At 40.5% G+C, this 14,962-nt stretch overlaps 3 protein-coding genes across 5 annotated transcripts in view; 2 read left to right on the forward strand and 1 right to left on the reverse strand.

The window, feature by feature from the left end:
• Positions 1-1,939, reverse strand: LOC143425379 (uncharacterized). The gene is made up of 2 exons (XM_076898125.1): positions 771-1,939; positions 1-667 (listed from the first exon to the last, which is right to left on the reverse strand). The coding sequence occupies exons 1-2, from the start codon at positions 1,619-1,621 to the stop codon at positions 259-261; spliced, it is 1,260 nt and encodes a 419-aa protein (XP_076754240.1). The 5' UTR covers positions 1,622-1,939; the 3' UTR covers positions 1-258.
• A 4,734-nt stretch (positions 1,940-6,673) lies between these two features.
• Positions 6,674-14,962, forward strand: part of LOC143425399 (lipid storage droplets surface-binding protein 1-like) — a 255,818-nt gene continuing 247,529 nt past the window's right edge. Inside the window, exons 1-8 of one of the 3 annotated variants that reach the window (XM_076898154.1) lie at positions 6,674-6,848; positions 7,304-7,489; positions 7,579-7,771; positions 7,843-8,012; positions 8,094-8,351; positions 8,439-8,537; positions 8,659-8,776; positions 8,848-9,210. In XM_076898154.1, coding sequence (XP_076754269.1) covers positions 6,720-6,848; positions 7,304-7,489; positions 7,579-7,771; positions 7,843-8,012; positions 8,094-8,351; positions 8,439-8,537; positions 8,659-8,776; positions 8,848-8,852 — 1,158 coding nt within the window. In that variant the 5' untranslated portion in view covers positions 6,674-6,719 and the 3' untranslated portion in view covers positions 8,853-9,210. Of the gene's footprint in view, positions 6,849-7,303; positions 7,490-7,578; positions 7,772-7,842; positions 8,013-8,093; positions 8,352-8,438; positions 8,604-8,658; positions 8,788-8,847; positions 9,211-14,962 lie in introns of those variants that run through there. The other 2 variants (XM_076898146.1, XM_076898161.1) reach the window with 2 other exon arrangements.
• LOC143425459 (lipid storage droplets surface-binding protein 2-like) lies at positions 10,498-13,651 on the forward strand. Its single transcript, XM_076898261.1, has 4 exons — positions 10,498-10,731; positions 11,870-12,228; positions 12,432-12,678; positions 13,051-13,651. The coding sequence occupies exons 2-4, from the start codon at positions 11,914-11,916 to the stop codon at positions 13,308-13,310; spliced, it is 822 nt and encodes a 273-aa protein (XP_076754376.1). The 5' UTR covers positions 10,498-10,731; positions 11,870-11,913; the 3' UTR covers positions 13,311-13,651.

Raw genomic sequence — 14,962 nt, forward strand, 5'->3', positions numbered from 1 at the left:
ACAAGCGCCGAGAACGATATAAAAAACGACTCGTGACGGTGATATTTCGTTCAATTAGAAAATATCCCAACAAGTTTAGAACAATTAGCTAACTAGTGATTTTCCTATTTCAGTGTCCTCGGAGCCTACGTCTACCCGCGCTCGCCGCTTACTTTCCAAGTTAGCGACTGGTGCTGGTGCGTGTTGCGTCTTGTATCTACGGTGAAAAGAAGTTCTAGTGTCCTTTGTATCGAATCGATCCTAATCTCCCGAATTTCGTTAGCCAGCTACGCGATCGTACAGTTCTAACAGCGCGTCCATCATCCTGTCTCGGTATTGAGGCACTTCCTTCACTTGTTCGCAAACCAAAGGCGTCCTGTCGACGTAGAGGATGTTCTCCAGTAGCTCTGGCTCGCTCGCGAAGTACTTGCTGGCGGCACTAGGCTCCAACAACATTATTGGTATATTTAATACGCCATGTGTGATACACATGACTCGTAAATCCTCGATGGAATCGAGAAACTCGTCCCAAGGGAAAACGGTGGAGACGTCCAAGCCAGCTTCCTTCAGTGCTTCTCCCATCGATTCGTGGTAGATCTTAAACAGCTCCATGCTGTGCTCCTCGCGCAGCTGTCGAGTCGTCGTGAATTGGAGAAAGCAGAGAATGTCGTGAGCAGGTGGATTGTATCTGGAACGGAAACATGAAAAGTGTCATCTCCTCGATTCAAAATGTGCGCTGTAATTTCTTGACGATGTTTGAGAATGCAGAGGGACGGAGTGGTACTAATTACCTAGCTAGTTGAAAATCGATGAGGCAGCATTCCACAGGTTTCTCGTTGATATCGTACTTGAACAAAATGTTGTTTGCCCATAAATCACCATGGCAGAGGACGTTTTTGTGTTTCTTCGAGGGCAGCAATTTGTTCGCGTGATCTACGCACAAATCGATGATCTTCGCGGTGAATTTCTCGCGCTCGTCTTCTTTCAAATCCGGCATGAGATCGATCAAAGAGACGATGCCCTTTACAGCCGCGTCAAACATTGCCTTCGCACGGCCATCCTTCAGTGGCCAGAGTGTCTCTTGCATGCAATGAGAGAACTCGTCCTGCAGACTCTTCTTGTACAGCTCCTCGAAGATGAGGGACTTCGCGTGGAATTTCGCCAACGTCTTCATCAAAACCTTGCAGTGTTCGAAGTCGAAAGGTTTAAACTTGTCGGTCATTTCGTACCCGCTGTGGGCCATGTCTTCCAAGACGATCACGTCGTCCTCCAAGCCGAGGAAGCACTCTGGTACGTATCGTTTATCCAATCCGTCGAGCACCTCTGGGAAAACTGTCGTGTAGAGAGCGACTTCTTTCTTGAAACTACCGTATTGTTGCATAAAATCGTACTGCGGACTGGTGGCTGGCGGTGGTAGTTTCGTGAAGAAATTGATGTTCTTCGTCTCCAAAGGCGACTGCGGGGAAGCCACTGTGGCTTTCAGAGTGAAGTACTGGCCCATGTAACCGTTCACCTCGTCTATGGGTACAACCTCGTAGTTGACCAACGAGAAATCTTCCATCGAGTCTTTGTGCAGCTTCTTGCGGACTATCTCGAAACATTCTTCGTCGTTCAGAATTTGTTGCGTGCTCGGATTACGCATCTCGCCGAGTCGGATCTCTTCCTCGATTATTTACTTATTTTTATTTATAATCTTTTCTGAAAAATATCTGTAAACAGGTTTATGGATACCTCTTCGACTGGTTCGTTGCTCGGTCGCTTTTTAGATCTCGAGCCCCACAAGGTTTGCGTTGCTGTTTAAAGGCTGCCACGGTCTTATATGACACGGTGCAACGAACGACTGGATTTTGCAATTTTTGCGTGGTAAAAAAAAGAAAAAAAAACAAAACCAGCGAGACGAGTAATTAACGTCCAGAAGAAAGAAAAACGATTATGTGCGGCAGGAAATGGAACGATAATAGTTAACGAGAACCGAGGTTCGAGTACTCCAGCAAGGCCTCGTGCTCTGGAGGACTCCAGCGCGAAATATCGTTCCGTACAAGATCAAGAATAGCTTTATATATTGAGGAGGAATCACGTCACGTGTATGATGCGAACGATAAATAATAGCGCGTACTCGTGTCGCGCTATTTTCTCCTTTATTGGCTCTGATTGAGGCTAATATTAGACACGTTACATCGGAACATGTCCTGCATAAGCGCGTGTAAATGGATCTGATGGCTTCTTATTGACACTGTTCGTGTGGATCAATACGGGGCGCACACGTGAGGTAGCCGTCGGGCGAGGAACCAACGTTTGTGCTGTGTTGAAACGACGAGACAGTGCCCTCGGTTTTCGTTCTGATTGCTAAATAGATATGGATAACTGGACGTCATCGTCACGTGTGTCTAAAGGCAGTCACGTTTCGCGCGTGACCACGATTCAGTTAAGTACCTCTGGTCTATGCCCGTTGAATTGCTCGCGTGAGCTGATTCGTGAGGATTTTCATACGAATCGATCGCCAGCGATCGTCACAGCATTTTTAGTCGATCGAAAAACATCGATCGAAGCTTTTCAAATTCACGTTTCGCCCCATTTCAGGAAGCAGAAAAACGAATTAAGAAAAGGAAGAAGTTGGATATTTTCGAACATACCAGTTTGTGTTATGAAACTGTGACAATTCTACCGTGACTGCGATATCGTGTATCAGTACGATCGTTCTTTATTGCAGTTTTATAGCTGCGAGCGTGTTTGGCTCGTGTCGTTCTAACCAGCACTGAAATATTGCGCGCGTTTCGATAACGAAGGTGGAAAAATGTACCGAGATGCGCTAATTGATAGTGGAGAATATGTAGGGCAGATTTCAAGTAGCCGTGATTTTTAACCGTTGGATCAACAGTTGGTTGGAAGAATTGATAGAGCAGCGTCTATTCAGAAGCGAAGGCTTCGCATGCGTTGGTACTGGAATTCGCGAATTATTATTCTTCCACGTGCTTCTTCATTGACTGAAAGCATTACTGTAGAACTGACTCGAGAGTATCCATGAACACGCGTTTCCAGCGTGTGTTGCGTCGACGATCTAACGTTTTATGTAATACAATTGTGGAGCCACCTACTCCGGGGGTATGTACGCCAAGATTGTTAACGTTTCCCAAAGTTACATCACTGTCTCTCAATTAATATTAACAGTGAGAAAACCGGCTCTAATTCCTGTTAATTGAACATCGCCCGAGTGATTTCTCAAGATGAATGCTAGCAATTTTCTGTTTGACATTGCTAGTTAGTCTTAGTTAAATCTACCGCTATCCTTTATTCCATTAATTATTGAAACGAGTGTCTATTAATCCGACCTTTTCAAGTCTATTGAAACTGTGACCGATTCAGATCGACTTCCTTATTTGGTCGAGTAATCGCGACCATTTTCCGTACTCCTCTCCGTACGCGAATCGATCTAGAATCGAACACTGGTGCGCGTTGCGAGGAACCTGCTTGTCGAAGATAAGCAACTAGAACCGCGCCACGCTATCTTCTGTTTTGTATTGACGGGGTAATAAAAGAAATGGACGACGACCGCAAAGTACTCGGTTAAATCAATTTTCTTGTCACGCGAAGCGTCGTTGTAACGGCGAGAAATAAAGAAACGAGCCACTGATTACGAGCTTCGCTATACTTTTAAACAATTATTAAATCACACCCAGAGTTACCGATAACTTCGACTAAATATAGGTATCGTTCGTTTCATTGCACCCTGCTGCAGTCTGAACGGTTGATTGCGCCTCTAAGACGTTATTTCAATCGTGTAAAGTAGGAAGCATCTTCGCTGACCGTAGAAGACTCGTATTACAGATGGTCGTCGTAAAATTCTGAACTCGTGGCTTTTCAGAATCGTCGAGATGAGAGACAACTGGATGACATTTAAGAAGAGAGTTAAATTAGCTAAAAGATCTGCACGATGCTTTTCATCTACCCCTCTACGTGAATCGATTAAATCGGTCGATGTAATCAGCTCATAGATAACTACTGTTGAACTCGCAAGCTAATAGAGATATCGCACTACTAAATATTGTATACATCGAGCTCCTTATCTTAATCTTTTAATAATATTAATTATATATTAGCAAGAAGTAACGCATCGAATTGAATTCTTATTGAAATTAATTTTCTCACACACACGACATATCATCTGCTTTTTTTTAAAACGTGTACTATGCAAAAGAGTAGAATATAAATTTTTATTCACACGCACTCGATTGATTATCATACTATCCTGCACACAAATGGATGTTCGATGCTACGGACTTTGGATACTAATTAAGAACGTCTGCTAGAGATAATTACAATTTTTCCGCGTGGCTTCCTGCCATAAATTTTCCGTTATAAATTTTCTGCGACTCCTACTACAAGTAGATTTCGTACTTCGTAATCTATTTCGCGTTCACTAATGATCCCTCCGCAACACTACTATCTGACATTACACGTATCAAAGGACACCATTCGTACGATAAACCGTTAGAAACGAGACTTTTTTTAACTCTTTTTTACTATCGTTCTATTCCAGACGTTTCTAACACTTTCCGAGTCCAAACTTCGACGTCACTTTCAGGTTACGATAATTATTTTAAACTCAAACACGCAGTAATTGCGTACCCCCCCCCCCCCCCCCCCTCTTTTCCTGTATTATTTTTATCGTCATCGTTAGAATATCAGTTTAGTCGTTCCGTAATGTTAGTATCGCTGGTTAATACTTAGCCATTAAATTACACGACTCTTATCAGTATATTTACATTCTGGCATGTTGCGTAAAATTGTAACTATTTTATTGATTTCATCATCTGCTCTTTTCGCAGCAGTTCTTCCTTGATTCTATCGAACAGTTGAAAGTCTCCATGACAGGTGATATTCAATTTTTAATTCATCCCACCATTCTTGAATCTCTTTGACGCACGAAACGCTTCTGAATGGAAATTCTACGTGGTCGGACGTGTTTAAGATTAATTGGCACCGCATACGATGCTTAAAGAGGTCTTTTTTTAATGGCTGTTTGGAAGTAGCTGGTAGGTATTCGTGAATAGCGGTGGCCGCGTAAGAGGAGAGGCGAACAGAAAAGGGAAAAAGGCAGGAGGCAAGTGTCGTGGCAACCGCTGGCGTGTCGCATCTCGAATGACTGAGCGTCTCCCTTCCAGTAGTGCAGATAACTCACTTACAGTAGGCGCAGAACGCATTTATTGCATACATCGGCAATTAACCGTATTGGATTACGAGTGTAAAACGAACACTGAGAGGACTATCAGTGGTAAGGCATCATGGTTGCCGCGACTGTATAATCGATGTGTCATAGGTCGAGTTGATACCATTTCACAGGTTGCGAAGCACAGTCAGTGGCCCGTTCTTTCGCGACACGTCGACTGCCTATCCCCGTCGCTCTATCTGCCATTTGCATCCCGTCGATATTGTTCCACAGCAGTCGAAACGCTCACTGCTACTCTAAGGTAAGAGCCAACAATCTAACAACGACACTGCTTATCTGAGGGTTAATTATTAAACTGTTATCTAATACAGAAACTTCGTCGATCTATGCGCGACGTTTTATCGGTATTGCCAATCGACACACGTTACTAATCGCAAAGCAATTACGTATTCGAAAACAAATGACCAACGCGAATAAATATAATTGTATCGGTTTCATCAAGAACTAATTAATCGTAAAAGTATTTTTCAATTCATCGAAGAGCGTATAACTGAATTCGTTCTCGAGCTAATAAATGAGAAGATCGATTCACAGAGAGACTCGTGTGTGTATACGGCGTTAAAAGTGTTAAGTCCAGTTGTCATGAATTTTCATATCGCGTTTCCATCCGTTTAACTTGATCGCCTTTCACCTTATAATACGATCAATGAATCACGTTTGAAAGTATTCAATCGTTTCAAGCTACACCCTGTCATCCCCTGGCGTTGCGCTTTTTTCTTCGAAACGAAGGACACCCGTAGAAATGCGAAGTATTAATCGTGAAATTTCGCGTTGTTATTTTTTGCCAGAGTGATAAGTGCAGGGTCATCGATCTATGTTTAGCGCGAGTTTATCGTACAGCTTGTAGGAATTTAAAATAACCAACGTTAATTTCAGAAAGGTAGAATCGTGAACCGTATCGTTTCTGTTCGCAACTTGTTTCCTTTTTACATCTCTACGTGTAAATGTTCATACGCAGACGAATTGGGAACGCGATACTTGATGGAAAACGAGGTACTAATATGTATATAATGATAAGATGTAATTAAAAGCGTAAAAATGAAGAAAAGACAGAAACTCGTGCATAGTACAGCTTGCGATATGATAACTTTCGACGGATATAAAAATATGTACATACATATCAGTACAGAAGTTTGTATAACGCATTCAATAACATTTTCAATACCAAAACGTATTTTACAAGCGACTAAATTTAACCCATCTCGAGGAGTTCAGATAGTCTCGTTTCAGTTGGTGTATCATAGAATGATTGATAAAATTACAACTGAAAAATGGAGGTATGAAACACAGAGATTAGTAGTAAGTATAGTTTTAAAACATTACATAACGTTAATTCTAACGCTCGCAATGATATCTGCTTTTTTAGTATCAGTTGTACGTGAAAGTTCACAGAGTACATAAGTATCGGTTCTAATTCGATCGAGATACGCGTTTGTTTAGTATCAACTATAGGTGGAGGTTCAAAGATTATCTGATTAATAGTTCTGACTTCGTTTCAGCCACAACCTCGCAAATGGCGCGAGCAAACGTGAAGAGACGGCACTCTGATTTGCAGCGATTTCAATCAGTCGCCAGAATCACCAGCTTCCCTATCGTAGAGAACGGTATACACATCGCCGGCCATGTGTACGATAAATTAAAGGTAAAGCAAGTTTTTTAATAATCCAACAATTTCGTGCAGCTCGCCACTTTCGCTCGTCTTTCACTCGTCAATCTTGTTTGCTGTGAAAGTGTCCATGCCTGCAGCGCAAATGTGACTTCTGTGTACGTACGCGAATTGTTCCGTTGCAAATCTCAAACGATTAATCGGAAAAAAGGAACGCTCGTCGATGAATAAATTCAAATATCATAAAGTACACTATACTCTATAAATATAACATAGATATTTTTGGAAGTAATATTCAATCGAGTTCCATTACGTTCATTGAGAATCGATTAAAAGTAACCGTTTCGGGACAGTTATTACTGTCAATTGAGATTAATCGAAGCAACATCAAAGCGAAACATGTCGGATCACATCCTCTGATCTATCCTAACCGTTACGTCTCTCACTAACGTATCAAGATCTTCGATTGATCGTAACGTTTTCAACTGCAGCGTACGAATTCGCTGGTTAGCTGGAGTTTGGACACCGCTGAGCAATCATTAGCGATCGCGACGGCGTCAGCGAAACCTGCGATTTACGTGTTAAACGGTCCTATCATGACGATCGATCAATTGCTGTGCAAAGGGATCGATATCGTCGAGCAACGGGTGCCAGCCGTCCATCTGCCTCCTCATCTTGTAAGTTCGCAATTCCACCGAACCACGACCATTCGTTTATTTGGACATACTCACAGATACAATTTCGATTACTGCTTCGCGTTATTCAGATATACTGCAACGCGCGAGAATACGTGAACAATAAGATCGTCAGGCCAGTTCTGATACGAGCCGGAAGTATGAAGCAGATAGGAAGCCAGGCGGCGAACGTTGCAGCAGATACGTTGGACGGCGCTCTAACCGTTGCCGATAAATACGTCGACGAATACTTGCCCCCTGATCCCACCGAAAAAGTTGCAGATGGTAAATCGTTCGACTGATCGTTATTCATTGATTCAGCGAATAGTTGGTCGCTAATCGAGATTGCTCTCCAGAGAAAACCGCTATCGAATCGGTAAGCAAGACCACACGGACTATTAAACATGGCGCCCGACTGTCGAGGAAGCTGCAGAAGGGATTAACGCGTCGCACGCTCGCTGAAGCTCGAGCCCTCAAAGAGCAAGGCACCGAATGTATCCACGTACTTTTGTACGTCGCTGAATTGGTAAGATCTCGTTCGCTTATCGCACTCGATGATAGAATCGGACGAGTATCAGAGAAATTAAGGGGCGTGAAAATGGTGTAGATAGCAACGGACCCGAAATTGGCACTTCAAAAGGCCAAAGAACTTTGGGCGACATTGAGTTTACCAGAACCCGAGAATCAGTCTCGACCAGCTACTTTGGAGCAGCTGTTGGTTCTATTGACGCGCGAGTCCGCTCGTCGCATCGTCCATCTTGTGAACGGAACGGCGACGTTAGCGGCGAAGACACCTCGCAATTTGGGCCGAATTCTGATCAGAGTGTCGCATCAATTGCTGGCTGTTGCTGATGCTACATTGAAAGTAATCACGGCGAATATCTTTGCGAATGTTTATCGGTAACATTGATTCATTTATTCGCGGCTAATTTGATTCCTTCATTTGTCGAAGATGATGCCAATTATCAACAAGAAGGGTGCCCTCAAGGAACAAATTTCGGCGGTACAGTTATCCATAAAAAGGCTGAATTATACTACAAATAATTTATTGGTAAGTAAAAAGAACAATTCTGCTCTTATACTTTTCTTGCTAGTTGGATAGAAAAGTGTTCGATCTGTTAAATAAATTAATTTTATTGATTGTCGGTCATATCTTAACGGTGTTCTTGTAGGAGCAGTTTGCAGCTTTTCTGGCGGGTCGTCCGAGTGTTCGAAAAGTAACATACGTGCACGGTCATCAGCGGAACCACAATAACCACATGTCGATGCCTTCCAATCCGTCAGTAAACGGTATCGAGTAACGATGTTGCGTTTAAGAGTTGTACCGTGCGAGTTTTCCGTACAATTGTTTTTATTTCAAGGTTGATAGCTGTCGGGACGATCCCACGTCGAGACTGCAGGTGCGAGTGAGAGTGGTTCCACCGAGAGTAATGTAATTTCGAATTTCTACACTTTCGCGCGCGGACAATGTGACCACGCGACAAACGATATTTTTGTTTCCATCGAGGACACAGCATATGACGTGTCGTTCCAAATCCTTGTAATTAATTATTCATTCGCTGCTAATGCATATCTAGAGGGTGTTTAGAAATAAGAAAGTGTAGAAATAAAAATGGTCGCGGATAAGTAAGTATTTTTTTGAAAAATTATGTACTAAAGGGATATTTGGGTTACTATATATGATAAACTTTCTAATTTTAATAATAAAATATTAAACTAGAATTGATTTATTGTTTATATCGGTCGTTAACAAATTCGTCGTTTCACAGAACTCCATTAGGCGATGCCAGTATGCGCCGATCACTTTAATAATTCCCTTCAGAACGTTATTTTAATAATTTGCATTCTTTTTCTAATATCGTTCGATACATTCTGTCCCTAAACAATCATCGTTACGAAAGTGAAATCACGAAGACGGTGAAATCTTGCGTGTTTGCTAACCTTTGAAAACACTTCCTCCCGTTTCGTCAACTTTCTTTCACTAAATATTTTCTTTCAATACAATACTAACCATATAAGTTCTAGTACTATTCACCTATTTACAACACATATACCTGTTGCTTTATGTCCATTATTCCTACTTAACGTGTCGCCAAGTCGCAAATATGTTCTCTTTGCATTTTCCATTCCTAAGATGTTTCCAAAATGCGCAGATGCACAAAAATGTTCATTTCTAATTCAATTCGATCGAGGAAACATGATATCGATGTGCATATATATTTACCACATGATTATTCACTACTGTACTATTACCGAATATGAAACATTTTTCACAGTTTTAGACGTGTCATCGGGTTACTCGCGTTATCGAGAGATGAAATGTTCAGACGAGTCGGCGGATCGATTTATAAATACTTGTAAATGTTCGAGCAACAGCTCGGAATACTCGAGCTACCCGATTGTTACGAGGCGCTCGAAACAATTCGAGCTAGTCAATTATTTCAAGCCGCTCGGTTCTTTCGTGTTCACGGACCGGACCGGTTATTCGGACCGAGCCGCTTTTTCCGCGTATCCGAACCGCCCTATTTCCAACTTGATGCATTCGAATGCGTACGCGACCTTGCGCACGTTGGACCATACACGTAATTTGTCGCTGATTACTGACCACTCTCGACGATCGCTTTCTGTTCGCACGCGCAACTTCTTCGACAAGATGAAACTGAAGAAGAAGAAGAAGAAGAAAACCGCGTTCGAAAGGTTCGTAGCTGAACCGCGACGGCTACGACGGCTGCGATGATGCTTTTCAAAGTAGAGCTTCGCACTCGATGGGACCATTCGTTTGATTGGCGCGAGCGTGTACGTGATCTCTTGTTACTCTTTTGTGTGTACGTGACCGGCATCCGAACCATTAGATCGTCGTTAGGCCCTAATTAAATCATCGTTCAAATAAATTCGTCGATAAGGGTACAGAGGGTAACCGGATATAAAGTCCCAACGGTAATTTCGCATGCTCGCGGCTGAGCATAAATTTTCATCAACATTTTTAGGCGGTTGTAGGCAGCCGCGGCTCTGATAACGCGAAAGTTCTGTCGCTTTAGCGGACTTTGAAGCCTTCTAGCGCGTATTTGATCACCGTCCGCAGATGTCTCCCTCGACTTTCATTGGCTCGGGCGAACCTTAGCGCGCAGGCGGCAAGCCAGTTATAAGAGTTGAGTTTGCGTTCAACCGAGCACATTTCTATTTACGCACTGGTCGTTACCACGTCCTAACGTGTTCTACCGAAACAAGGAAGTGAGAACCGAACTGTAAGTGAATCTTCCCTTTCTTATAATAACATCACTACGTTAAAGGCTTCGTTCGATAACGATTACGTACTATTCGAGCCTCTGAATTTCTATATTTTCCAAATGCTCGCCAACTACTTACTTGAGACGTTTGCCATTTAATTCGTATTTAAATGTATGCATGTATATCATTCGCCTAGCAGTAAATAGTTTAAATCGACAGATATTGTGGTGAATACAAATTGAGCAAATGACAAAATTTTATTTAGTTTATTTGCGTATTTTGGCAATCTGTTTTATTGAACTTTGCACAAATGGTATGAAAATGGTAGAGTCGTGCCTGATTTCTACACAGGAAAAGTTTACGAACAGTGACGATGATGTTATTTCAAAGTTCGATTACACGACAGAACTTTTCGAGAACAACCTAATAAAGAAACACAATTTAATACAGAGAAATAAGTATTTATTGTTGGAATTTATGTTTTCGTTTCGAGGCCTTCTAGAATTGCTTTCATTTTCGAACGCTACGATCTATAAGTTCTGGTGAAAGTAGAGAAAGTGTTATATATAGCTATACATAAGTGCATACGTGCTATATGCGCTAGTACGTTGAACTTTACGTGCCACGGTGCATCCTTCCTCTTTCCATTTGCGTTATAGTTTTATTCGGAACTTACTTTCTCTCTCACCTACAACATTTTCTACATTTTTTTCTAGATCAATTTATTTTTCAAAAAGAAATTAGATACCCAAGAATACAAAATGATCTTAATGTTGATTGAATTATTTTTATTAATTGAAAGTAATATCTCTCATTCAATTTTATAAATGAAATTCTGGTTGTTATCAAATCATTTTTCTGTATCAAAGTATTCGACGAAGAATCATCATCGTTTTAAATCGATTTATATCAATACAATGGACACGTAACGATCCAATCGTGCATAAAAAATATGTAGGATGGAATTTTAATAGGCGACTGACGCATTATCGAAACGGGAACACGTATCAGCATATCGTAACGTATTCGAACGTATTCGAATTATTCGGTGGCAATTAGCAAAATGAAAGAAACGATATACATAACGTTCTGTTTGTTACTAAATTTTCACCAAGTTAATGTTACATAAAGAAGGGAAAAAACTGATCGTTGCAGAATTTGTGAACCTCTTGGGTTGTATAATATAAAACAGCAAGAGAATGGCGACCGAAGTTGCGCAGCAGCTGCCCCACATGAAAGCCTTTCATCGGGTGTTGGAAGTTCCGGTGATCGAAAGCGCGATATCCAAGTCAGCGGAGACGTATTCGCGTGTGAAAGACTCTCATCAGTTGGTACACTGGGCACTAACCACCGCGGAAACTTCTTTAAGCAACGCAACGAAGCAAGCGGTGCCTATTGCTGCGCCCATCGCGAAGAAACTCGAGAACCCCATAGACTTTGTCGACCGCACGTTGTGCCTTGGTCTCGACAAAATCGAAGAAAAAGTTCCGTTGGTCAAGGAGAAACCTGAACAGGTTAGAAATCAATCCCTTTTCCTCTAGACGAAAATAAAAAAAGAAAAAGAAGCCGCGTCGATCCAAAAAGACATCTGCAGCATTGCTCAGTATGAAGTACACCCTCGTACGTTCGATGGGTTCCATTTTTTTTTGTTCTCTCTAGATGAAAATATAAAAGCGTACCCGTCGATATTTTTAATTGCACGCGTTTCTTTTTTTAGATCTTAGAAAATGCGTACTCGCTGGCGCAACAAACCGTTCAACTGGCCGCATTGAGTTTCGCACTTGTTAACGATTCGATAATTTTGCACGCCTTGAGTCTAAGAAATAAGAGTTGGAACAAAGCGAACCAGATTTTAGAAACGCAGTACGGCAGCGCGGCTGTGAGGGGTTTGGTCAGTACAGTCGACGTTGTTGATAAAATAATCGATAAATATTTCCCTGCTACAGGAGATGAACAATCGATAGGTGAGATATGTCGTCCAAGTGCATTATTCTGATTTCATCATTTCGATCAATGAATAATTTTTATATCTGGAATTTCGATCTATTAATTATCTATTTGTACTTGATAGTAGCGTGTGCGTAACGATATAAAGATTGGTGAAACCGATCCGTGTGATAGCTTCGTCCTTTGAACGTTGCAACATGTGCAACATAAATTAATAAAAATAAGTAAATAAGAGGATTTAGGGATTACAGAGTAATCCTTATTCGCGTTGTCTTAAGTAATGCAACAGCGGTTAATTATACGCACAGGGTACAAATGACATGGTCGATAGATTAAAATATATTAAATAATGATATTCGTCGACTAATATTGATTTTTTTTCGTTTTAGTGATAGACGCGAACAACGAGGACAAACTTCTCTACGTTTTACAAACCGTCGGCCGTTTATCCAACAAAACTGCTCGCCGCGTGTACTCGAACATACTTCAACTGGGAATTACTAATGCGAATAATTTAAAATCCTACATTATATCGTTGGTGCACTTGTTACAATTAACGAATCACTACCAGCCTACGAACGAAAAAGCGCCGGCTGAGACCGCTAATTCCGAAGGCACGACAAATGTAACATCAAAGAAAGTAAATTAATATCTCGTTTATTGACAAATGAAAAAGAGGAGCACTTCCACCGATTCCATTAATTTGCTATTTATTTTTGCGTGCATTTTTTTTATACATCATTCTTTCTACTTATTTTTTTAATTCATTCTTCTAGTATTACGCGTTAGTTTATTATATACGTTATAATTAATGAACCGAATGAATGAAACTAAAGTTTAGCTTATGAGACACTTACAGATATGTAATTATTGGATTACATGTAAATTCTTATTATAATTACAAATATTATACGTGGTTTCTTAATTTCTTGCGAGTGTACGTAGTAGTAAATACGAACAGTAGTGGGAATTGTTAACGATGTTAACAATAACAATAAATTATATTTACTCAATATATAATAAAAAATGACTGTATAAAATCATATTGATTTCCAAATAAGAATAAAAGAATTTTCAGAATTATCGCTAATTTCATTTTGTCAATATTATATCATTGCTCAATTGTGATTGTAGCGAACTGTCGTTTATACTTTTAAATAAGCATCGACTATAATTTATGCGAGTAATACGAATCTACAAAATACGATGGAATGCATTGTATAAACAAAAACATGTTGCTCAAATTAACTTTCGAAAATTTCACGCCCAATTATCACAGGATGACTAATGCGCGTGAGATATTTATAAAAGTAAAATACTTTTAATGTTTCTGTAAAAACTTGTGTTTAAAATAAAGAAAGGCTATTAATCACACGCAAATTAAACCGGAACACAATAAGCATTTAAATACCCTTCTATTTTCAATTCCGTTGTAATATTTTTACGCTGACTGCTTTTTAAGCAGCGCTGTTCATTGACTTGGGAAATAAAAAATTGTTCGAATCATGCTTCTTCGGCACGATCACGGGATTGAAGAAATTACCGCATTCCCTGCTACTATCGCAGTTTTATAGTGTTGGAAGTGCCAGACGATGTGACCTCCACGTCATCGCGTATATTCACATGTACGTGTTAGTCATGGTAGTAGACCTTTAAGTCCCTTCCGCTTAAACAAAAACTGCATTGTCATAATTCTTCTTAATTAACGATTTTATTATTTGGAATTAGATGAATACTTCTTCCCTATTATCCGTGTGACACACGAAAATATTATTGCAATTTGTGAACGATAAGAGAACAATCTTTTTATTTTATAGCGTGCTCAATAGTTTTTCTGTACTTAAAGAATGATTCATAATACTAATCTTCGTACATCGAACTTTGCTCCCTAGAGCATATAATTGTGTATTTGAGGAAATTTATAAATTTTATAAACTATAGACTAAGAATTAGTAGAATTATTCTGTATTCATAGAACTGATTGTATCGATCGTTTATTTTTGTATTTATTTATGATGAATTGCTTGTATATGTATATAATGTAATGTAGTGAACGAGTCTACGTGAATAGATGGAAGCGCACACTTTGTACGGCCCTGAGTCACGTTTGCCCCACACGGTCAGTTTCTACTGCTTATAACCTTCTGCGTAGTCAGACAACCAGTGTTACTGAATCCATAGTGCCTGTTGGCTGTGTGCTACTCCTCACGTTTGCTATCACGTTGATAACTGTTGCATCAAGCTCTACAAACTACTCGCCAATACCAGTAAGTAGTGAATATGTGTAACAATTGAATAAGT

This window comes from Xylocopa sonorina, chromosome 1, assembly GCF_050948175.1.
Source record: "Xylocopa sonorina isolate GNS202 chromosome 1, iyXylSono1_principal, whole genome shotgun sequence".
NCBI classification, from domain to species: domain Eukaryota; kingdom Metazoa; phylum Arthropoda; class Insecta; order Hymenoptera; family Apidae; genus Xylocopa; species Xylocopa sonorina.

What these genes read in the sequence shown, in the direction of transcription:
- LOC143425379 (XM_076898125.1), bottom strand. Translation starts at nt 1,621, where the DNA reads ATGCGTAATCCGAGCACGCAACAAATTCTGAACGACGAAGAATGTTTC. An exon ending in ATCGATTTTCAACTAGCTAG is followed by an intron (nt 668 to 770) that starts GTAATTAGTACC and finishes TTTCCGTTCCAG; the next exon opens with ATACAATCCACCTGCTCACG.
- LOC143425459 (XM_076898261.1), top strand. Translation starts at nt 11,914, where the DNA reads ATGGCGACCGAAGTTGCGCAGCAGCTGCCCCACATGAAAGCCTTTCAT. An exon ending in TCAAGGAGAAACCTGAACAG is followed by an intron (nt 12,229 to 12,431) that starts GTTAGAAATCAA and finishes TTCTTTTTTTAG; the next exon opens with ATCTTAGAAAATGCGTACTC. An exon ending in AGGAGATGAACAATCGATAG is followed by an intron (nt 12,679 to 13,050) that starts GTGAGATATGTC and finishes TTTTCGTTTTAG; the next exon opens with TGATAGACGCGAACAACGAG.